At 39.3% G+C, this 22,359-nt stretch overlaps 2 protein-coding genes across 2 annotated transcripts in view; one reads left to right on the top strand and one right to left on the bottom strand.

The window, feature by feature from the left end:
• The window catches only part of kidins220a (kinase D-interacting substrate 220a), a 57,546-nt gene extending 41,420 nt beyond the window's left edge, over nt 1-16,126 (top strand). The window contains exons 23-29 of the mRNA XM_079833996.1: nt 267-377; nt 1,154-1,210; nt 3,204-3,233; nt 4,183-4,320; nt 6,593-6,691; nt 8,798-9,028; nt 13,548-16,126. Coding sequence (XP_079690122.1) covers nt 267-377; nt 1,154-1,210; nt 3,204-3,233; nt 4,183-4,320; nt 6,593-6,691; nt 8,798-9,028; nt 13,548-14,600 — 1,719 coding nt within the window. The 3' untranslated portion in view covers nt 14,601-16,126. The remainder of the gene's footprint in view (nt 1-266; nt 378-1,153; nt 1,211-3,203; nt 3,234-4,182; nt 4,321-6,592; nt 6,692-8,797; nt 9,029-13,547) is intronic.
• A 1,064-nt stretch (nt 16,127-17,190) lies between these two features.
• id2a (inhibitor of DNA binding 2a) lies at nt 17,191-21,919 on the bottom strand. The gene is made up of 3 exons (XM_079833900.1): nt 18,330-21,919; nt 18,118-18,178; nt 17,191-17,782 (listed from the first exon to the last, which is right to left on the bottom strand). Exons 1-2 carry the CDS (start codon nt 18,678-18,680, stop codon nt 18,122-18,124), a joined length of 408 nt encoding a protein of 135 aa, XP_079690026.1. The 5' UTR covers nt 18,681-21,919; the 3' UTR covers nt 17,191-17,782; nt 18,118-18,121.
• Nucleotides 21,920-22,359: the final 440 nt, after the last annotated feature.

Raw genomic sequence — 22,359 nt, 5'->3', positions numbered from 1 at the left:
GCATTAACTTTTTTTATTTTATTTAAATATTTCATGTAGTAGTAGTAGTAGTAGTAGTAGTAGTCGTCATACAAATTATTATTATTATTATTAACAATATTAATATTATTAAGATATTATTATATATTATATAGCCCAGCCATAACAAATCATCATAAATAATGTGTTTTATAGGCTCTCATATGTGTTTGACCTTTCATTAAATGAGTCTGGTGTTGTGCTGACCCTCATTCCTGAGTATTTGTCTGTTCTCTCCACCTCTGTAGCCATACTTCCCTCATCTTGTTTATCACCTGCCCCGACATTACCCTGGCAACCCCCACTCCACCCCTTCACGCCCTGCTACTAAACTCCACAAGGACCCAAGTCTGGGACTAGTAAGTACATAACTAAAAGGCAGGAAGACACGCGTTTTAGTGCCTAGTCTATATGGCCACAATAATGTCTTTGTCTCCTGGTACTTAATGTTTTTTTTTTTTTTTTTCATTCTTTTTTTTTCATTCTTTTTTTTCAAGCTCCTCGTGACAAACAGCCTATGGCTTTTATGCTATAATTTACACATTAAACTCACAGAGCAGTTTTGGGGTTTAATATCTCTCTGTTGATCACAGTGTAGTGCTATTTTATATATAGGGACCTGTTGTACACATTTGTAGCATTCTAGCATTTTCCCCTGATGTTCCAATGGATGTAATTTTTTTAAAAATTTTAAACAACACTTTTCGTTTCCTCCTCTCTGAGTCTTAGAATTAATCAGCTACCATACCTTTAAGAATTCTGTATGTAAATGGAATGTTTTATGATCAGCTAACATTTTTGCATGGCAAATGAGTAATAATCTCTCTGCCATTCTAGCTGATGTGTGAATGTTTATACGTTATACATGCATTATAACCTTTGAAATTTCTGGCTGTTTAAAGTCTGTATCAGAATTTATGTACATTTTACATTGTAGAGCATGGAAACACTTTTGTTTTTTGATGATAATAGGCTTTAAAATTCAAAATTATAGCAAAATTAGGGAAAACCCCCATAGTTCATGTCAGTCTCTTTGTCAGTCCTCTTCCTTTTCCATACTAAATGTCCATGCTTCTGCAACTATCTTTTATCCTCTGGTTCTTCCTCTTTCACCCACTCGGTCTCCCTTCATCAGGATATAATCAGAGAGGACTCCACTGAGGGCCTTCCCTCCCCTACATCCCCCTCTATGGTAACTTTAGTAGTGTGTATGTATGTGTTTATATCTGTGCATAAAAGATGCAGCAGGATCTTTTATTGTCTACAAATACACACACATATACACTTGTGCTGGTGGCATGTTACGCTTGCATAGCTGTCCAGTTTCAGCCTGCTCTGCTCGAACCCTAAAGCTTGATGTGCAGCTAGTGAACAAATATTGAGCATTTAAACAACCTATTGCTGAAACTAAGCATCTGTTTCACTTTCCATCTTTATTCTTTAATGCATATTTGACTTGGAAACAGAATTAAGAGTTAAGATTAAAATGATATATAAAAAAACAATTAGTAAACAATTATTTATATAAAATATGAAATGTTTTAGCAGCAAATTAGCATATTTGAATAGTCTTCAGTGTCACATGCTGCTTCAGAAATCAGAGAAATGGCTGCTGAAAATTTGATAAATTAATTGATTTATTTTAATTAATAATTATTTAAAATGAATACATTTTCAAATAGAAAGCTGTTATTTGAAATGTAGTAATATTTAAAAAAATATATAACTTTATTTTTGATTAAATAAATGCAGCCTTGGTGAACATAAGAGACTTTAAAAAACAAACAAAATGCAAATCTGAGTTAAATGAACACTTATTTACACAATGTGTATACAATTAATGAGCAGTATCCATTGACTGCAAGCTGTTGGAATGACGTTTCTGTTGCCAAATCGGTTACCTGCTAATGCCAATAATCTCAAAATGGTGGATAATCACGATTATCTAAAATTAGACTCATTACATGACAATATCATACATCACAATTTATCATCCCCAAAACCACCTATACACGCATCTCTCAGCTCCTCCAGCATATTCTCCATTCCTGCCCCTCTGTCCTTCTTCCCACTGTTTTTGCTTGAGTCACGCCCTGCCGCTGCTTTCTCTCTTCATATCCTGCCCTCCTTCCTTCAGCTCTGTTGTTTTGCTCTTTCATGCCTCCATCATTTGATCCGCTCTCTGCTCTGTCCCCTCATCGCTGCTTTGTTCTGCATGGTGTGAAAGGCTGCTGCTATCAGAGGCTGGCTGGATTAGCATCAGCAGTGCTGGGACGGCACGCTGAATGAGGCCGCTCTTATCAGCAGAGAGCCGCTTCCTTCAGCGCGCACGTCTGTTTCCTCCTCCTCGGCCTCCTCGCACTAATTACACTCTTATCGCCCGGCTCGAACACTCGCCCATCAGGGTGGGGCCGTTTTGGAATGAAACGACTTCTTCTCGCCATGGAGTCGTGCAAAGTCCTCTCCGTTTCTCCTTTTATCGTCCTGTGTGTTTTTTTTTCTGTTCATGCTCTGTCAGTTCGTCCTTTCTCCAAAAATATTGTTCTTATGAGTCACTCCAGGTTAGATGCTGTGAAACCAGCACCTATTTATTGTTTATTGTTTATTGTTAAAAGGATCCCCATTAGCTGTCACCAAAGTGAGACAAGCTAGTCTTCCTGGGGTCCACATTAAAAACAAAACAATCACATAACAATGATAATCTAAAAGCAGTAAAACATTGTAGACATCATTATAAACATCAACAATTATTCAGAATAAATTATTACAGTATTACATTCATGCAGAAAAAATGTCCATTCCCTATTCACAATTTTAAATAGTGCATTCTTAGATGGTACCTGAAAGAGACTTTGCTATTAATTTTACGTATATTCAGTGGGCAATTATTCCAATAACTAATGGCACGATAAATAAATGTTCTCTTTAAAGCATTTGATTTTGGGCACGGTAACATCATTTTGCCATCATCAGCTGACCTAGTCAAATAAGAGTAAACCTGATCACACCTAACAATTTGGTTATATAAAAAAACTGGTAGAAAAGAAACGACAGTGTTTCTAAAAAACAGTTGGTTTTCAACACAATTACATGTCATAAATAATGTTCTTGTGTGTGTTTTTGATTCATTGGCAATTGACGCATCTGACCTAATCCCTCCTTTCCTCTCCTTTTGTCACTCCCAGATCAAATCTCAGCCCTTCAGAATGAAGCAGGTACAAACCCTTCAGTTTTCCCGTGTTTTACTGTGTTATTAACAGGACTCCTGCTCATTTTGGCTTGCTTCTCTTACAACCAGAACAAAATGAACAGCCAGTTCTGTCATTGTAAAATTTCTGTTCAAATACACAATGTGGCCAAAAGTATGCAAACAAGCGAACGCCACATGCTCTCCAAATCCAAAAAAGGCTAAAAAGCACCATAAAATACAGCACACAGGTTTGCGTCGAAGTTAAGTTCTTTGAAGCCAATATTTTATATATAGGCTCCTCCTGATTGGCTCCCTCTACTGCCACCCAATCAGCTTCCAAGGCACTAATTTACTTGTATTTCTTGTATTTTTTCTTAGTTTACATGCCTGCTGATGATGAATAGGACTTAAGCACAAATATTTTAGGTGAAAACAAATGATGTCAAGCTATGTTGAGAATCCACAGCACTCATTTGTGAACAAAGAATCATGGTCATGGACATTTTTTGAGCTGCTCATCCCAGTATATGTTTCCAAAGCAGATATAGATACATGAAACTTTACTGCTTGTAAAATGTTAAATTTGAGTCATTTATGGAGTAAACTAAGGCCTCAAATGATTAAAAGGAGCAATGGTTATCATTGACAAACAGACCTTGGGGCTCACACGGTCTACACTGGAAGACTTAACCTTAACATTTTATATTAAACATGCATTTTACTTTCTGCTAAGTCTTGAAATGATAACTCCCATCCATGACTTCAACGTACAGAAATTTCCATCATGTATCTTGTATTGTTCCTTCATCCATAACTCCTCAAGTGTTCCTCATTCTGAGATGGCATTGAGCTACTGCTTTGGCTTTTCTTGAGTTGTACTGCTTTTGCAATGCATGGCTTTGACCGTGCCTCACGCCTTGCTATCCCAGAATTTATTATGAATTGTTATTGAGTATATTATTGTATGTGTGTAGGGCTCTGGTTCTGTGGTTTCTAGTGGATCTCAGGTCCTTCTCAGTTCTCTTAGCATTGATGGAATGTGTGAGAAGCTCAGACAGATCCAGGGCCTGGATTCCAGCATGCTGGAACAGTACATCAGCACAATCAAAAAGGTATGTTCTGTTTAAAGGTTTGGCATGTGATTTTTATTGTGCACGTAATAGACACTTTCACAAACACAGTACACTTTGTTGTTCCATTGCTTCTTTAAAACATTAGAGGGTCAAATCTTTATGGGAAATGTACACTACTGTGCAAAAGTTTGGGGTCAAATAAATGCTATTATTTTGCTCTTTCTATTCATCAAAGTTTCCTTAAATATTAATAAGTAATATTTTCTACAAAAATATTAAGTAGCATAACTGCTACTGGTTGGTATGATTTTTTTTTGTATGCTTTATGCTTTCGATACAAGTCTCTTATGCTCACCAAGACTGCATTTATTTGATCAAAAATACAGGAAAATTGTAATATTGTGAAATATTACGATTTAAAATAACTGTTTGATTGATCCTTCAGAAATCAAGATTTTTTTTTCAAGATTCTTTTAAGAATAGAAAGGTCAAAAAAGCATTTATTTGAAATAGATTTTTGTTGTTATATTTCAAAATCTGTCATGTTTGATCAATTTAACGCATCCTTGCTGAATGAAACTATTTATTTTATCCTATTAAAATGCTACTCAAGTAAAAGTACTAATTTATAGAATATTAAAGTATAAGTAGACAAGTACTCATCAAAAGTTCTTGATTTTTATGGTACTTAAATATTAAAAGTAAAATTTTTGATTGAAACACATTTATTCTAGCCAGCACTAGTTGGTAATCAGCGCTAATAAGAAAGATTTAGTGCATACATTTAATATGTATTGCAAATAAGCAAACTTTTTTTTATTACACATTAATTATACACTATCAAAACATTAGCTTAAATTGATATTTTAGTATATTAGCCTACAGTTGAATGATAATTCAAGTGTGCAAACAAGTGAAACAATATACCATATAGAATAAAAAAAAATGGGGGGGGGAAACAAAATGTGTGTAAATATGTGGTGACAAATAGTATAAAAATACAATGTACAGAAGTCACATGGGGCAAAATGTGTTGGCGCTAGACAAACATACTCGTTTTATAGCAGATTTAGTTCACAAATAACTGTTAGTCATAACCTAAATATGGTCTCATTGACAATAATCAATACTAAAATACATTCAAGCTCTTACGATATCCGTTTTTGTGTCGTTTTGACCGAATCAATGAGTTGTTCACTCAAGAACAGTGTTATTGGAGCAGTCCAATTGGCAAATGAATCACTCAATGGTATTTGTGAACCAGTTCAGTCCGTTCTTTGGAATTGGAAAGACTCAACTCGTTCATGAATCGCACATCGCTCTCGTGTCTCAGAGGGGGTTGGGATTTCTTCCATTCGAAATAACAAGGATGATATTGTTTTTATGGAATTTTGTGGAGTTAAAAAATACACAATTATGCTTTGGAAAGTAGTAAAGTAAAAGTTTACCAAAGTAAAAAATACTCTGATAAAGTACAGATACGTGATAAATGTTCTTTAAAGGGATAGTTAATCCAAAAATGGAAATTCTGTCAACATTTACTAACCCTCAAGTTGTTCCAAACCTGTCTTAAGTTGACAGTAGCCATTGACTTCCATAGTGTGAGAAAAAAGTAAATGGCTACTGTGAGCTTTTGGTTACCCACATTCTTCAGAATATATTTTTCTGTGTTCAGCCAAAGAAAGAAAGTCATACAGGTCTGGAACAGCTTGAGGGTGAGTAAATGAAATGATGACAGAAATTTTGGGTGAACTATCCTTTTAAGTACAGTAATGAAGTGGATATAAAGTTACTGTCCACCACTGGTTGCTAACTTTATATAAAATTAATAGAAAATAAAAAACTTTCATAATTATTCATTTTATCTTCTGAAGTGTATGATCAACATTTTCTGAAAGTCAGTTTTATGCCCTATTTTTTCTTTACCCTGTTTGTGGAAATATACCAATCACTAAAAGAAAAGTGGAAAACGGGACAGAGACATGGGGTGTGGTAAATTAGTCCTTCCCTGTAAATACATGTTCATCTATTGGAAAAGAGTAGTTTTATCAGCTCCATGTGGTGCATACAGAGGTTCCACAATGAGGCCTTTCTTTCCACTGGACAACATCTGAACGAAGCAATGACATTTCTGATGTCTCAGTTAGACATCCATTAGTCAACCTGCCAGCTGTGTCCCATCAGCCTGCATACTTAAACATCTCTATTGTGAAGTTTGTTTCAACCCCCGACATACGGCTAAGATCAAATTGATCTAAAGTTTGTAAGCTATTTTGCCATAATGTTTTTATGTCCAATTCTGTCACTGCAGGCCAATGTGAACGGCCGTGTTCTGTCTCAGTGCAACCTTGATGATCTGAAGAAGGAAATGGACATGAACTTTGGGGACTGGCATCTCTTCAGGTCCATGGTAAGACATCAGCTGACTTGTGATTTTCTTTTCTGTTTTAATCCTAAACGTTCCGATCAGATAGTGGTCATCTTTCTGTTTGTGGGTTGTAATGTTTAGCTAATCTCTCTATAGTGAAGAAGGCTGGATGGGGTTGAAATAAGGAACACATGTAGCTGTGTTGATCAGATTTCCATTTGCGCTTATACAAACGAATGTTGTGTTGCCAGCAAGCAGGCAGCCATCTGGTCCAAGATGGCTGCTTTCTGGATGAAGGAGGGTTATTGTCAGTGGGAGCTCGTGTCCACTTGAAGATCTGAATAGCTTGACGTTTACAAGAAAGTAGCATTCTTCTGGCTGGAAACAAGTCCAAATGGAACGACTCGGGGCTAGTTGTGATATTGGCATGCCTTAAAGGTTTCTCGTAGTACTACGGCCTTAGTGAAGCACAAATTTGTTTTTGGTCTTGTATCCACGTTCTTTAAAACTAAATCCCTATTCAAATGGGACCATTTCCCTGAGGTGGTCAGTTAACATTTTTATATATTATTGTTTCTATTTTATCAAACGCATCTGTTTTCACTCAACCATTGTAAAAGATATGGCATAAATTGCCTACTCTCCTCTGAGAAACCGACATATTTTGACATGTTTGTTATTTCATTTTAATAAAATATTTTATTTATATATTTATCTTTATATTGTAACTAAAACTACATTTCTCGTTGTTTTGTCTGGGGCTTTTTTTTTTTTTTTTTTTGACATTTAGACTTTTTTTTCCACAACTTTGAGTAAAATGCCATCTGACCAAATGTAAAAAGAAATATTAATTCATTAAGCAGAGTCTAATCATTCGTAATTTTATAATTATGTCACTAAGATTTTTTTAAAGAAATGTGACAGTAAAGATATTTATAATGTTACAAAAGATTTCTATTTCACATAACCTAAAAAGCGAGCCTGGATGTCAGCCGAAGGTATCCCCGCCCACAACATTTGAGGTCGGGAAGTTCGGTCTGGACTTGATCCGAGCTGTTCGGACCAATCAAATTGTTAGGGCAGGCTTTATACGATGATGGACAGATGATCCACAATAATGTAATCATTCACGTCACCAAAGAGCGCTGTGGTTGAATTTGTTCTCATCCTAAACGGAGAACTTCGTACATGCATTCACCTTTACTATTTCTCTCAAAAATGATGATCGTGTTGGTAAGTACTCCGTGTATCCTTAAATTATTTTTTACAACACCGGCAAAGATCGTTTACACTCATCTTCTTCTTCTACTTCTTCCAGCGTGCGTGCAGTTGAGTTCTATTGACAACTATGCGTTGCTCCGTTGCTCTGATTGGTTGTAGGTCTATCCAATTGAGTGCTGAGGCATTTTCTTTCCTGGTTCGGTTGAAACACGCCTCATAATCACAGCCCAATGGAGCAGTATCAGACTCTTATTCTGACTAGAATTGAGTATGACGACGTCAGGCTACCAAAAAGCTGTTCTTTCGAACTTTCTATTAATCCAAGAAGTTTCTTGAGCACCAAATCAGCATATTCGAATGATTTCTGAAGGATCATGTGACACTGAAGACTCGAGTAATGATGCTGAAAATTCAGCTTTGCCATCACAGGAATAAATGACAATATAACATGCGTTAAAATAGAAAATTGTAACAATACTTCACATTTTATTGAACAAATAGATGCAGCCATGGTGAGCATAAGAGACTTCTTTCAGAAACATTTAAAAATCGTAATGACCCAAACCTTTTGAACATTAATGCATACTATGTGTATACTAGTGTTTACACTTAACATACACTAGAAGTGTATACTAATTGGTGTATGATAATGTATAAGTGTTTTTCGTTTCATTGTGTTTTGTGACACATCCAGAGTACATGACCTTCCATAGCATCCAAGTTGCATGATGTTGTCCAATTGTAATGTTGTTTAGAAAACGAATCCGGTCCAAACAGTTTTAAAACTTTTAGCATTTAAGAATCAAGAGGAACATAGTTTCACACAGTTTTTTTTTGTTTTGTTTGTTTGCTCAATGAATGAAATGCACTCTTGCTGTTGAATCCATTTAATCATTGCTGTATTTGTTCTGTGGTCGTGTGCTGTAGGTTCTAGAGCAGCGTCATGTGGAGAACCAGCTGCTGCAGGATGAATCCGGAGCTTGCAGCGAGCAGGACAGCAGCGTGTTGATTCAACCCGAACCCCACAGACCCTCTGAAGCGCCTCAAGATGTGACCATCAACCCAGAAAACTTTGCGTACAGCCTCAGCCTAAGCTTTGAAGAGCTCAGCGGTGTGGGGCTGGAGGAGCCCGCCAGACAACACAATGCCCACTGGCTGGTGCGTGGTACTGCTGTGCACACAAACCCATTCAGCTGGACACATCAACACTGAAGTATAGCCTATAGATAAACACAGGTGCACACCATGAGAAAACGTCATGATTATATACATAGAGGCGAACACAAACATATGTGCGTGTGGAAACAAAGAAACCGGCGTTTTTCTTGTTGTTGTTGTTGTTGTTGCGCCTTTTTTTTTTAACCTAACATTTTCTTAACTGTTGCATTTTGTCGCTGTGGAGCGCAGCTTCTGCTTTTCAGTAGTCATGAAAATAGCATGTGGTTTACTGGGTGACAAACGAAGTGTTTTCTGACCTAGATGGGCAGAGGAAGTGAAGAGCTGACCACACACACGCTAGCTCTCTATCACTCAGAGATAGCTATTTCTGCACTCATCTGTTAACACTTGGCAAGGTGTTGCAACACAAGCAAGAGCTCATAATGGTTTAGATTAGCATCATGAAGTTGGTTGTGTACACAGACTTTGGGTGCGTCCCGTTTGGCATACTTCTGTGCTATTTTACTCCATTTTGTGGCCCAAGTACTGTGTTCACACTCAAAACGTAGGAAGGTGTTGTGTAGTATGAGTAACTGAATGATGTATGGAGAAAAGTGTGAGTGTGGAACATGCTGCAAATGCTTCCATGTTGTAAAATTTGAGAAGCCTGCTAGAATTCATACTCTACAATAGTCTACATACTCTACATACTCCCAAATGACACACTGTGCACTTGTATTATGCACTGTGGTGTGTATGTGTAACCAGTCCTACTCGACATGCTCCGAGTGGGATTTGAAACCAGGTCTCTGGCGTGAGAGGCAGGCGCACTAACATGGACACTAAAGACTACAGCGTGCCTCTTGAGGCCAGGGGAGTGAGGTTTACAAGCACAGCTCTTACTGGCCTACGTCTGTTACACTCACCCCTAAACCTCACTCCCATCCAGCTCACGGCACCAAATGTAACCGGTCCTACTCGACCTGCTCAGAGCGGGATTCGAATCTTGGTCTCCAGCGTTGGAGGCAGGCGTGCCAACAAGGGCACTAAAGACCGCAGCCGCTAACGCGCCTCTTGAAGCCAGGGGAGTGAGGTTTACATGTACAGCTCTTAATGGCCTATGTCCGTTAAACTCACCCCCGCCCAAACCTCACTCTCATCGGGGTCACAACATCAAATGTAACCGGTCCTACTCTACCCGCTCACTGTTTACTACAAAACTCAGTTGAATAATGCACAAGTACACAAATTGGAATGCACCTAATGACTCCTTTGGAACGCAACTAGTGTCTCTGCAATGGGATGGTTCACTTAAAATTCTGTCACGTTACTGGAACCCTGCGTAACTTCTCATTGAACACAAGCAGTTTCTTATTCCAGGTCTTCTGAAGCCATATGATGGTGATGTGATGTGATGTGACGTGTGGCCAAGTATGGTGACCCATACTTGGAATTTGTGCTCTGCATTTAACCCATCTAAGTGCACAAACACACAGTAGTGAACGCACACACACCGTGAACACACACCCGGAGCAGTGGGCAGCCATATTGCTGCGGCGCCCGGGGAGCAGTTGGGGGTCCGGTGCCTTGCTCAAGGGTCACACCTCTGTCGTGGTATTAAGGGTGGAGGAAGGTGCTGGTTATTCACTCCCCCACCAACAATTCCTGCCGGACCTGAGACTCGAACCCGCAACCTTCCGGTTACAAGTCTGACTCTCTAACCATTAGGCTGAATAGTCTTGTATGAAGAACAGTCAAAGAGTGAACGTGCCAGGTTTGAACATCTGGAAGTAAAAATGAAGTGTTAAATCAATTGTTTCTTCAGCTCAATAGAAAGAAATTTCTTGCCGCATTTGTTCTCATGGGCTGCATGCAAAACAAATGCAATACAATGCGACCCGTGTAGTCCGATTCATAAAAAAAAGACTCCTCTTTTATTGAATAGTTCAAAAGATCAATCTGTCTGAAACAGCCTGCAAAATGGACATTTAAAATGAAATGAATAAAGATTATTTATGATATTATTGTGTGTAGTAATAACATTTGTTTTTAAAAATCACTGTTATCATCAATACTAGTATATTGCGACACCCCTAATCGATATCCAGCCCTAATGCTAAATAATTCCTTTTGTGTTCCATGAAAGAAAAAAAAATGTATAGGCTTAAAGGGTTAGATCACCCAAAAATGAAAATTCTGTCATTAATTACTTACCCTCATGTCGTTCAACTCGCGTAAGACCTTTGTTCATCTTCGGAACACAAATTAAGATATTTTTGTTGAAATCCGATGGCTCAGAAAGGCCTCCATTGGCAGCAATTTAATTTGCACTCACAAGACCCATAAAAGGTACTAAAGACGTCGTTGCAAAGTCCATCTCACTACAGTGGTTCTACAATAATTTTATAAAGCGACGAGAATAGTTTTTGTGCGCAAACAAAAAATCAAAATAGCGGCTTTATTCAACTTTATTCTGGGCCTCTGACGTGCACTCATGAAGCACCACGACACATGCTCAAGAATAGAGCCGGCGTTCTGACACATGACCTGGAAGCGAGGAGTTTTGTTTACAAGCTGAGGAAGACGCGCCGTATATAAACTGTTGAATTCTACATTGATTGTGCTTTAGGTCTTGGCGTAGTGCTCAAAATGGTGCTAAAGTGTGCATTTCCTGGATGCTCGAACTGTGCTCTATGCAGTGGTGGAAAGAGTACTGAAAAAGCATACTCAAATAAAAGTACTGTTACTTGTCAAAAAATGTAGTGCAAGTAGAGTAAAAGTACCTGTCCTAAATACTACTCAAAGTAGGAGTAAAAAGTAGCCCTTGTAAAAGTACTCAAGTAGTGAGTATTATGCTATGAATGTTATTCCACCTTATACCCTGCAAATTAAAAATGTAGCTTACTCTTTTATGGATGATTCTAAGTAAGAACAAAAAAAACATGAGATCAACAGTATTTCAATATTTCTCCAAGTTTTATTATTGACTGCTAGCACTAAAAATACAGCCATGTAATATTTGAGAAAGCAACCAATAATCTGGTAACATTTATGACAACCAGTCTGTAGAGGTTTTCTAGCGGTTAATTAAAAAAGGTTGCAAAACGTACATTAACAATTTTATGTTAAAAAAGCAGTTATTTCTTTTCAAGACGCATCCATTGAAATTAAAGCAGTACAATGAATGTTTTTTCTGTTAAAAGAATAGGCTACACTTCAGAAATCAGAATCGAGTAACTCACAATTTTCACCACTGATTATTTTAGCTTGTAATTAAAAACATCAACCTGATTTAAATATAAATCTGATGTTTTATGAAAGTTATTTGCTATATACATGGACTACAATTTTAAATCGCCATGTTAGAACACATTACATTAAAATATGCACTTGTAATGAGTGTAAAATCAACATTATAATTTTCACTCAAAATCTTTTCTTTATTATTAAAAACTCTGATTCTCTTATTTTGAATATATTTTTTTGATTTTCATTTGATTGTCTTTTGATTTAATTATGCTGGTATGTATATTTTTTTGAGTTTTATATGATTTGTAATGAAGTGTACCGGCCCTTTAAGAAACACTTAACTTTGGACGCCATCTCTCCTCGCTCGGTTGATAAACTACGCTGAGATGAGGATGTATGTTGGCTCACGGAGCAATTTCACGATTTAAGTCATCATACAGTAACCAGCAACAACCCCCTTTCATAAAGCGCGCGTACCTCTCACTCTAGGCTGGTCTCGACTCCCTAACGCTATGGTTGATATGACGGGAGTCACACGTGTGACGCATGGAGACAGGACTTATTATTCGCCTTGGCCAATCACATTGACAGGACAAAAATAAACAATGTAGCGACTGCAGGTTTAGGGAAAATAGCGCAGTAAAAGTACCAATACAGCACTTAAAATGTACTCAAGTAAAAGTACACTGTTTTTAAACTACTTAATAAAGTACAATTCCTGAGAAATACTACTCAATTACAGTAACGAGAGTATTTGTAATTCGTTACTTTACACCACTGGCTCTACGTCATATTCTCGCGCATGCGTCGTGGTGCTTTGTTAGTGCACGTCAGAGGCCCAGAATAAAGATGATAAATTGAGATTTTTTTTGTTTGCGCACAAACTAATTCTCGTCGCTTCATAAAGTTATTGTAGAATCACTGTAGTGAGATGGACTTTGCAGTGACGTCTTTAGTACCTTTTATGGGTCTTGAGAGTGTACAGTGCATTGTGCCAATGGAGGCCTTTCAGAGCCATTGGATTTCAACTTAAATATCTTCATTTGTGTTCCGAAGATGAACGGAGGTCTTACGGGTGTCGAACGACATGAGGGTAAGGTAATTAATGACAGAATTTTCATTTTTGGGTGAACTAACCCTTAAAAAGTTTTATTCTGGGCGAACTATTGCTTGAAATGCCTGGTTGTGTTTGCTACCAAAAATGTGATCTCATCTAATATGTGTTCAACATATTATGGTCTAAATTAATTGAACGGATCTTCTCCTTTAGGCCAACACACACCGGACGCCCAGCATATCTAGCCTGAACTCTCAGGAATCTTCCAATGACATCTGTAAGCTGACCGACATGCAGCAGGCAGAGTATCGCAATGCTTACCAGGAGTACATCTCCCACATGTCCCAGCTGGAGGTGTCTGCTGCTGGACGAGAGAATCCCGCTCAAGCCCTGGCTGGCCAGTTCCTCTCAGCCAGCTCTGAGGACAAGACTAAGGAAGGTGAGCAAGACGGGCGCAAACCCTACGCCAAAAAGGGCTCCAAACCCCCAGACACTATAGCCGACTTCTCCTCTGCCCCGGACGGTGGTCTTCTAGACCCCATTACAGAGGAAGATGAGAAGTCAGAGCATGGGTCTGCCTCTAAAATCCCACCCAGACGCAAGACCAAAGGCCAGGGGCCTTGTTACCACAGTGTGCCGAACGAAGAAGACTCTGGGGACGAGGAGACCGATGCCACCCCGCTTCTGAGAGAGGAACCCTGGGCCGCCGAACCAGATCTAGGCCTCTTGGCTAATAGGAAGAGCTTTGTCTCGGACGTGCTGGACAAGAAATCATCTGACTCTGGAGTGCGGTCCAGTAGGAGCTCATCCGACCACTCGCTACAAGACGAGGAGAGCGAATCGGCCGAGGAGAAGGAGAAGTCCAGTGAGACGAAAGAAGAGGAGACCCATCTGATCGAACTGGTTCTTGAGAGCCCGGTTAAAAAGCGAGTCTTACCGCACAGGCTGGGCAACCTTCAAGACGAATCCGTGGCCCGGATGTCCATCTGCTCTGACGCGCTGTCTGACAGCAGTACCCCTGAGGATAGCTGGCCCGCTTCAGCCGTGAGTAACCTCAACTGCTCAACCGACAACACTGCGCTCAACAACAACCTCAACAACAGCACCCAGCAGGAGACCTCCGGCTCCACCGACTGCCCCTCACTCATTATAAGACCAGGATCCAGCACGGAGACCACCACACTGCCCAACCAGAACCTGCGTGGACGCAAGAGGTCCACCGGTCCCACCACCGACGCCACTGAGGAACGAGAGAGTGTCCTCTGAGCGAAACCAGGTTTATTTAACTCAAGGACGCCCAGTTCTGTTTCTGCAGGTCTACCTTCCTGCAGAGTTGAGTTCAAACATACCTGTCTGCAATCATCAAGTGCTCCTGCAGATCTTGTTTGGCTGGTTCAGGTGCGTTTGAGCTGAACTTTGCAGGAAGGAAGATCTCCAGGAACCGAATTGCTCACCCCTACTTAAACTGCTGAAGGTTAAATGACTGTAAAACAGTTCAGCAAAACTCTTTGTTCATACGCTGTTACTGCACGTTTTCTTGGTGTTGATTCTAATTAGATTCTTGTCGTAGTTAACACGTACATTCAAAATTAGCTGTCACTGCAAGCTCCTTTTCTGAATCCGTTTTTTTTTGCTTTGTTTTGCATACAAAATATTTAAAGGTTAATTGGTAACACTTTACAATAAGGTTTATTAGTTAACATTAGTTAACTACATTAGTTAACATGAACTAATAATAAACTGCACTTATAAATCATTTGTTTATCTGTTATTGTTAATTCTTTATTAAAATCTTGCTAACATTAGTTAATGCTCTGTAAACTAACACAAACAAACCATGAACAGCTGGATTTTTATTAACTAACATTAACAAAGATTAACTAAAGCTGAACAGAGGTGTTCATGGTTAGTTCATGTTAACTAATGCATTAACTAATGTTAACTAATACAACCTTATTGTAAAGTGTTACCGGTTCATCCAACAAGAAATTGACAATTATTACAATAAAATAAGTTATTTAAAAAAATCTAGGCATACATGTAGCCTAAAATGTATGTTTAAAACGAGTTAAATTCAGTAACATTAGGAAACTTGTTAGGTAACTAACAATGAAAATAATAATTACAACATTTATTATTTTAGGTTAATTTCTGCATATACATGTTTAACATTTTCAAATTGCATTAATTAACATTTAATGTTTTATGAATAAACAATTACAACAATGACCAATTGTATATTTATAAAGTAATATTAATCTAAATTGTTGTTCAGTAAACGTAATGCATTATTTCTAACAAATTGAACCATACACTAAAATTGGCCAGCTTATTCTCTAAAAATAAGTCTTAATATATTACGTATTTTAAGGACGTTTTTTATATTTTTTTCAACTGTAAAGTAAAACAAAACAAAAATACAGATTAAGAAGTTGCAGTGCGAGAAACGTGATCGTTGTTGCTGTTGTTGGAGTGGTGTTAAAAATGCAATAAACGGAGGCTGTGAAGCGCTTCGTAGTTTCTGATTTGTTTAGTGCAAATCCTGTTATTTCATGCTCCGTTGCTAACATTTTAAGATCTAGTGTAGGTTGGTCCACAATATTCAAATCATCACGTCGAGTGAGGATTTAACCACATGTAGGTAGTGCTGGTGTGTTTGCTGTGATCTGTATTGTGAAAGCGGTTCTTCAGACAAGAACATTTCAAGATGTCTCTGAGGCATGATTTGTGTGAAGTGTCCTCAGAATTTGTCCTGTTTTCTCACATTAATAAACCTCAAACCTTTTGCATGCGTCTGATTATATCATTGAAATTAATTCTCTCTCATTTTGAAACACAAATCGCATTAACAATTTAAGCATTTAGTTGTTAGTGTGTGCTGCCTAAAATATAACATTTTCTAAACTTTTATTTTAAAATGACATGTAAATATGCATTTTGCCAATCATTCCCCATAAATAATGACATTGAAAGGAATGTCCATTGTTTTTCTGAGGTGAGGTCTGGCTGCCAGCAGGTGGCGCACTCTTCATATCAAGAACACTAACAGAGGTTTAGGTTGCAATAGAGATGCAACCTTTAATTTTTAAATGTACACTTAGCAGAAGTGTGTGTAATAAAAAGGAGGGCATACCATTATCTTGTTTTCCTGTATTACATCCCACAAAATGACTCGGATAGGTTCATTAACTGCACTAAAAACAAGCAAAAGCAAATCTAATTTTTAGTGTCCAATTTGCTAACATAGAATAAATGTGAGAAGCTGATCATTTTCAAAGTTACAGTATTCCAGTCAAAAGTGATTGGTATGCAATTCTGAATATTTTTAGGGTTTCCAGCGTAGCTGAGGCTGTATAAAAATAAAAAGTCAATAATTCAAATATGATTTATTCCTTCGCGCTCGTTCGGGGACAAACTGTAATCCTACAGACAGTTATTTTACAAACGGAATTCCACAAATCAAAAGCTCAAGTTTTAAATAACTGCCATTTCACCCATAACACAGATGAACGAGCAGACCTGTGGAAACGGTCACAATTAATGTTCTACTTCAAGAAATGAGTTTCAACACACATAAAGAGGTTAAATCGCAAGAAAACGGCAAGGCCGTATGATTTATGGACTGTTATATATTAGGAAATAGCACATCCCCCCATTACACACTGGAATTAATGTATTTTTACACAACCGTATGGCAATGTAAAGATTAATTCCGGTTCCTGTCAGTAATGGGCAAATGTGCACGAATGAAAGGTCAGGGACATGCTTTTGAGTACCTGGATATAAAAGGCAGGGTCAATATACAGCACAACACTGGCAGATTGACATTTTTAGACGCAAGCATAACAGACCAGTGTCAAATAAAGCATTTGATTTATTTTGTATAAAAAAAAAAAAGGGTACGATTTACAATATTACTTTTATAAAAAGTCTCAGCATACAGCATAACACTTTGCAGATACTGACAGTCCAATTTCTGCAACTATACAAGATAAAACTCTGAGAGAGAGAGAGAGTTCACAAGGTTTCATCATGTCATTTTCAACGTCCAGTCCTTCATGTGCCAAAAGAATTGACAAAAACAGACTTAAACTTTGTACAGTAACTAACCACGTCGTCTCCTATTCACACGGTCTTCACGAAAAAAGGTAAGACTTCTTCTCAATGCAGAGAAAAGGTTCCTTGTGATCATTTACAGGTTTCCCTCCTATTTTCAGGGAATATAGTGCTTCTTCCTCTTGAAGAAAGGACCAAATAAGTCTTTAGAAGATAAATAATCAATGTCCAAACTTATAACATCACATGGATTGTCCTTTTAGAAGCAAAAAAGTCTCTTGATTCAATTACAGGAAAGAAAGGAGGGGGGGGGGGAACTCCAGACTGAGAACAGAAATTGGAGGAAAAGCCAGTTCCCAGGTCCTGTGTGTTCTTGTGTCTTAACCAAACACCTGCAAAAGATTGAGAAAGAGGCGCATTTAGAGAATGCAAACAGGGCAGAGATCCGGACAGCCTGGCGCCAGAGAGGAAGCCGCAGTTTGAACATTTAACCAAACACTCAGAGACTGAGCAAAACCCTGGGCTCCAGATGTACGCGAGCACTGCCTTCCCTCAATGGGAGCATTTCAACATTCAACCTCAACTCATGCTTATTACACACTTTACAGATTGTGTATGACAAAATATTATTAAATACTGTTCTGACAGTAGGCTAAGACACTTGTTTTTGTCATTTACAGCATATAATACGAGACTCATCAAAAGCAGTGTGTTCAAGAGCATTTACCTGATTAACGATAAAGTGTCCTGCTGTCCTCTGCGATCAAGTCTGATTGAAACTCGGGTGTCTAAAGGGACAAAAAAAAAAAAAAAAAAAAAAGTCCAGTTATTGACTGCACATAAACATGCAACAAATCAATGAAGTTTCGTCGTGCATTAATAGCGCATTTAAAATTCACGATAGATAGATGTTACACTATTCTTTCCATGGACATTCACCTGTAATGAGAGGATGCTGATGTCTGTGTTGAGTGTTGTCAGGGGTGTTCTGGATGTCCCCTGCCCTGCTCGCGGGTGATGCAGGCTGGTGATTGCCGAATTCGAGTCAAGTGCGATCTGCAGGTCCAGGATATAATCGATTACGTGTTGCAGGATTTCCATTTTGCTCACGTTCTTGTTCTGCGGGATACTCGGCACCAGTTCCTTCAGTTTCGAGTAGCAGTCGTTCATGTTGTACAGCAGGCTCAGGGGATCGTCCACGGGGGTCTTGCTCCGTGAGATTCCCAGACTGTGCTCCGTCACAGTCGCGCTACTTTTCCGGAAAGACCTCACTGGGCTTATTGCCTTCATATTGACAGCTCTGTAAGAACGGTTTCGTTGGAAGAATCGCCTTTGTGTTCGAGATTTCCTCTTTGCACTGGGCTGTTGAAGCAAACGCAGTGGATTAGCGAGCTGTCATCGCTGTATATATACACCCTGCTAGGTGGGTTGTTCACGCGCTGGTTTGGATGGCGCTGATTGGTGGGATTGGCCGCGTCAATCATCGACTTCGCGCTACGCTATTGGTCGCTGTGCCGAGCGCGCAAGACCCGCCCATTTCTTCCGCGTTCTTAACCAGTGAAAGCGCGTGTTTAGGGTGGCGCTGACTGCCTTCAGCTTCCACGGATAATTTCTCAAATCAGTGTACCTGTTTCCGATCAAGAGAATTAGGGACTTGGAAGTATAAGGTTGTTTTCACGCGTTGGTTTCTAGTGTAACCGTCAGAATGTATCAAAACAAGCTTAGACCGACATAAATGATCCTGCGCAATAGCCTACATCATACGTAAGCTATTTTATTAGGTAAGATGTAAACAGATTTTTACATATCTAGCCTATATAATGCAGCCCAGTTAAACCTTCTATTAACCCTTTAAACGTAACATCTCTGATAATAAATGTATTGTTATTTTCCCAACACATTTCATGTTATTGTGTTTTGGTTCATCTTTTCCCCGTGTAAACACTGTCTAAAAGAGCAACATTCACCTCGAAGTCAGTGGCATGCAGCCATAGGCTACTCACTGGACCTTATAGGATCCCAATTACACTATTTTTCTCTAAAATTGTGCCCCACTCACTCAGTGTCCCTCCCCCAGCCTCCTCCAGGACCAGAACCCATTAAAAAATCGATTAAGGTAAAAAGCAAAGCTCTTGTAGTGGCGTTTCTTTATCTATGGCGTTTGCAGTTTTAATAAGCATATGCAGGCTACTTTCTGCAGTTGGTGTGTCCTTAATGTTTTTGTTTGTTTATACACATCATGACTGCTTATGGAAGCAGTCTTTAGGCCTGGGATGAGGGTCGAGATGTAATAGTGATGATGATCCTCTTGCTCTCTGGTGCACGAACGCGCGCAGCATTTTGATAGACGCGCATGAATCAATTACCGGGGAAGTGTGCTGGAAGTTTTAACGTGAAACTGCACAGCTGGAACTGAAGTGAAAATGCATTCTTCATGGGACTGGGAAGATTATTTTTATCCTGACACGGATTATATTACCATTTTTTAGAAACCTTTTGGCAGTCTAGAGCGAGAGGGGTGGTAAAAAATAGAAAAAAGCTCTTTGTTTACACATGCTAAGTAACAATGGAGACAGAGATTTCCTGGTTGCTTGTGCACATCCGACTAAACAGATGTTTGCGGAGATGCGTCGGAATGCAATCGTGTTGATGTGTCGGAATGCACCTCATACATTCTCATTATCACTCCTTAGAAAATGAAGTAGGCTTATTGCGAGATACCTCCAGGTCGAAGAATTTTTAAATTGCTTTTTTAAGAAAAAAAAAAACTGCATTCAGCGCGCGCATGCAGGACTTACAAACACGAGACATAAGATCTTTGTGGTCTCGTCCGCATCTCCCGCAACTGGCTTTTTCCATTTTCTCCCTCGTCCTTTTTTGTTCTCACAGCTGTGTACATTTCGCATGACACCCTGACTGATCCCTGACAGGTGATGAATTGGCACCAAGCAAAGCAGCACTACAGAGCAGCGCCGCGAGCTCACGCTCTCGCAGACTCTCTGGCGCCAGCCCCGTGACGTCACCCATTCACAGTGGCCCTCCAGCCAGTCCTCGCGGCGCCGTCCAGGCGGCTGCTATGGAGACGGGGGCAGTTAGTTAGCGCCGGTTCTCAGCTGATCAATGGGGCCCGGGCGCTGAGAGATCGGAGTTCAGTTCGTCACCTCAGGTCTCCTGCGCTCCGAGGCCCGCACACCTGCATCGATTTGCATTTCTTTGCTTACGTTTAACTTGGAGGAATCCTCGCCCTTTTGAGACGATCTAGACTTTGACACGAACGCAATATAGAACGAGTAACCTTAAGTTACCTCAACTTTATCTCAGTGTCCCGGAGCTAGAACGTATTTTCAGTTAGTCGTGCATTATTGTGGATTTTAAAAAGAAGAAGAAGAAGCGCCTTCATTTAACTGGGCCATTCGTTGAAAGCTCAAGCGAAACTACAGAATTGCGAATTATGGTGTGGTTTAAAAAGAAAACAAAACTTGTGGGATCTTAAAAGTAGCTTATGAGAGACATTTCAATCGCGCGTGAAGACAGAATACTTTGCCCTTGGAACCATAGCAACAGTAGTCGCTCCAATAGGCTACTTTCCCTTATTAGCTAGTAGGCTAGTAGAACCAGTGAATATAGGTTAGAATTGGTAGAATATAGACTAGGCTATTTACATAGGCTATCTCCATAACAAAAACTCAATTGTTGGCGCTAAAAATGGATTTGGCTTGTGCGAAACGAACCGACCGATTGCGCCCTGAAAGTGACTAAAACATGTATTTGATTAGCATCGGAAACTCACTTTTAAACTAAGCACAGGCTTCTCACTGTATAGTTACTATAACATTACTACATCCCGATACGCAGTATTTTAGCCATGTTTGTTCTGTCTCCTGTCAAAATGCTAACAATGATAATGGCAAGAAAACAATCTAAAGTTGGCAAAAAGTTGACGAGTTCTCCACGGGATGGAGTCAGGATGTCTGTACCGCCTCCTCTGCTGTTCCAGCTCACTGCAGCTGCACAATTCCTCCCGTCTCCAGCTCATCAAACACCACCAGATCCCAAAGAGTCGCATTTTACCACATATTTACTGTCGTCTACTAGCTTATATTTGATGACAATATTCAAAACACTGAAGTAGCTGACATAACAGACGCTACGGTTATCCCGAGGAATCTCAATGTCACGCGCATTTTGAAAATACTCTGAAACAACGCAAATTGAAATTGAAAATTCTGAACAACGCAAACATTACGCGACGCTTTCTTTTAAATCCTCTTTAGAAATGCGCGATTTGAAACTCTCACATCAAACTTCCTGATGATAACCCGTGGGAGAAATCAAAACATTGCTGTCCCGATAACCCTGTTTCACCTCGAGTCCCCACAAAATACTTCGCGACGGCGAATTTAAACAGGCTTTGAATATCCGGACGCATCTAAATCGTTTCGTTTTTCGTTCGGCGGTGGTTGGGTTCGGCGCTCAGTTGTGGCTTTGAGAGGCTCCCACGCGCCTGTCGCGTGCAGCAGTACACGCGTGAAAGTGTGGCTCGCGACTCTTGTAGCAACATCGACCCCATGGGCGTGGCGTTGATGTTTGGCTTAAGCTATTGTTCGCCTCCCAAAGAGGGTCCTGAGAAATTTTGCAATTCGGAACGCCAGAGTATCTTTTTTTTTGGTTGCGTAATGGAGAGCTGCTGTTTGGTTTCACACAATAGACCATTGAAACACTCCCTTGCTGTCAGAGCATATTCTTTCATAATACAAACGGGAGACCGGGGGCTAGTTGTCACAATATGTTCCAAAATATATATTTTTTTCTGTTATAAAAAAGTAAATACAGTAAAACCACACCGGTAGGCAAGTCAGACAATATATTCACTTGATGGTTGATTTGAACAAAAATGGTTGATCTGAGTCAGGAAAAGGTGTCAGATTGGGGCAAGCTTGTCACAACATAGTCATTTTATTCAACTTAT

This window comes from Gobio gobio, assembly GCF_949357685.1.
Source record: "Gobio gobio genome assembly, chromosome: 13".
Taxonomy (NCBI): domain Eukaryota; kingdom Metazoa; phylum Chordata; class Actinopteri; order Cypriniformes; family Gobionidae; genus Gobio; species Gobio gobio.
This window is presented reverse-complemented; position numbering and strand designations above follow the sequence as displayed.

Coding starts and splice junctions, on each gene's coding strand:
- id2a (XM_079833900.1), bottom strand. CDS start 18,680: ATGAAGGCAATAAGCCCAGTGAGGTCTTTCCGGAAAAGTAGCGCGACT. Junction 18,179..18,329: donor TCAGCATCCTCTCATTACAG/GTGAATGTCCAT, acceptor TTGTCCCTTTAG/ACACCCGAGTTTCAATCAGA.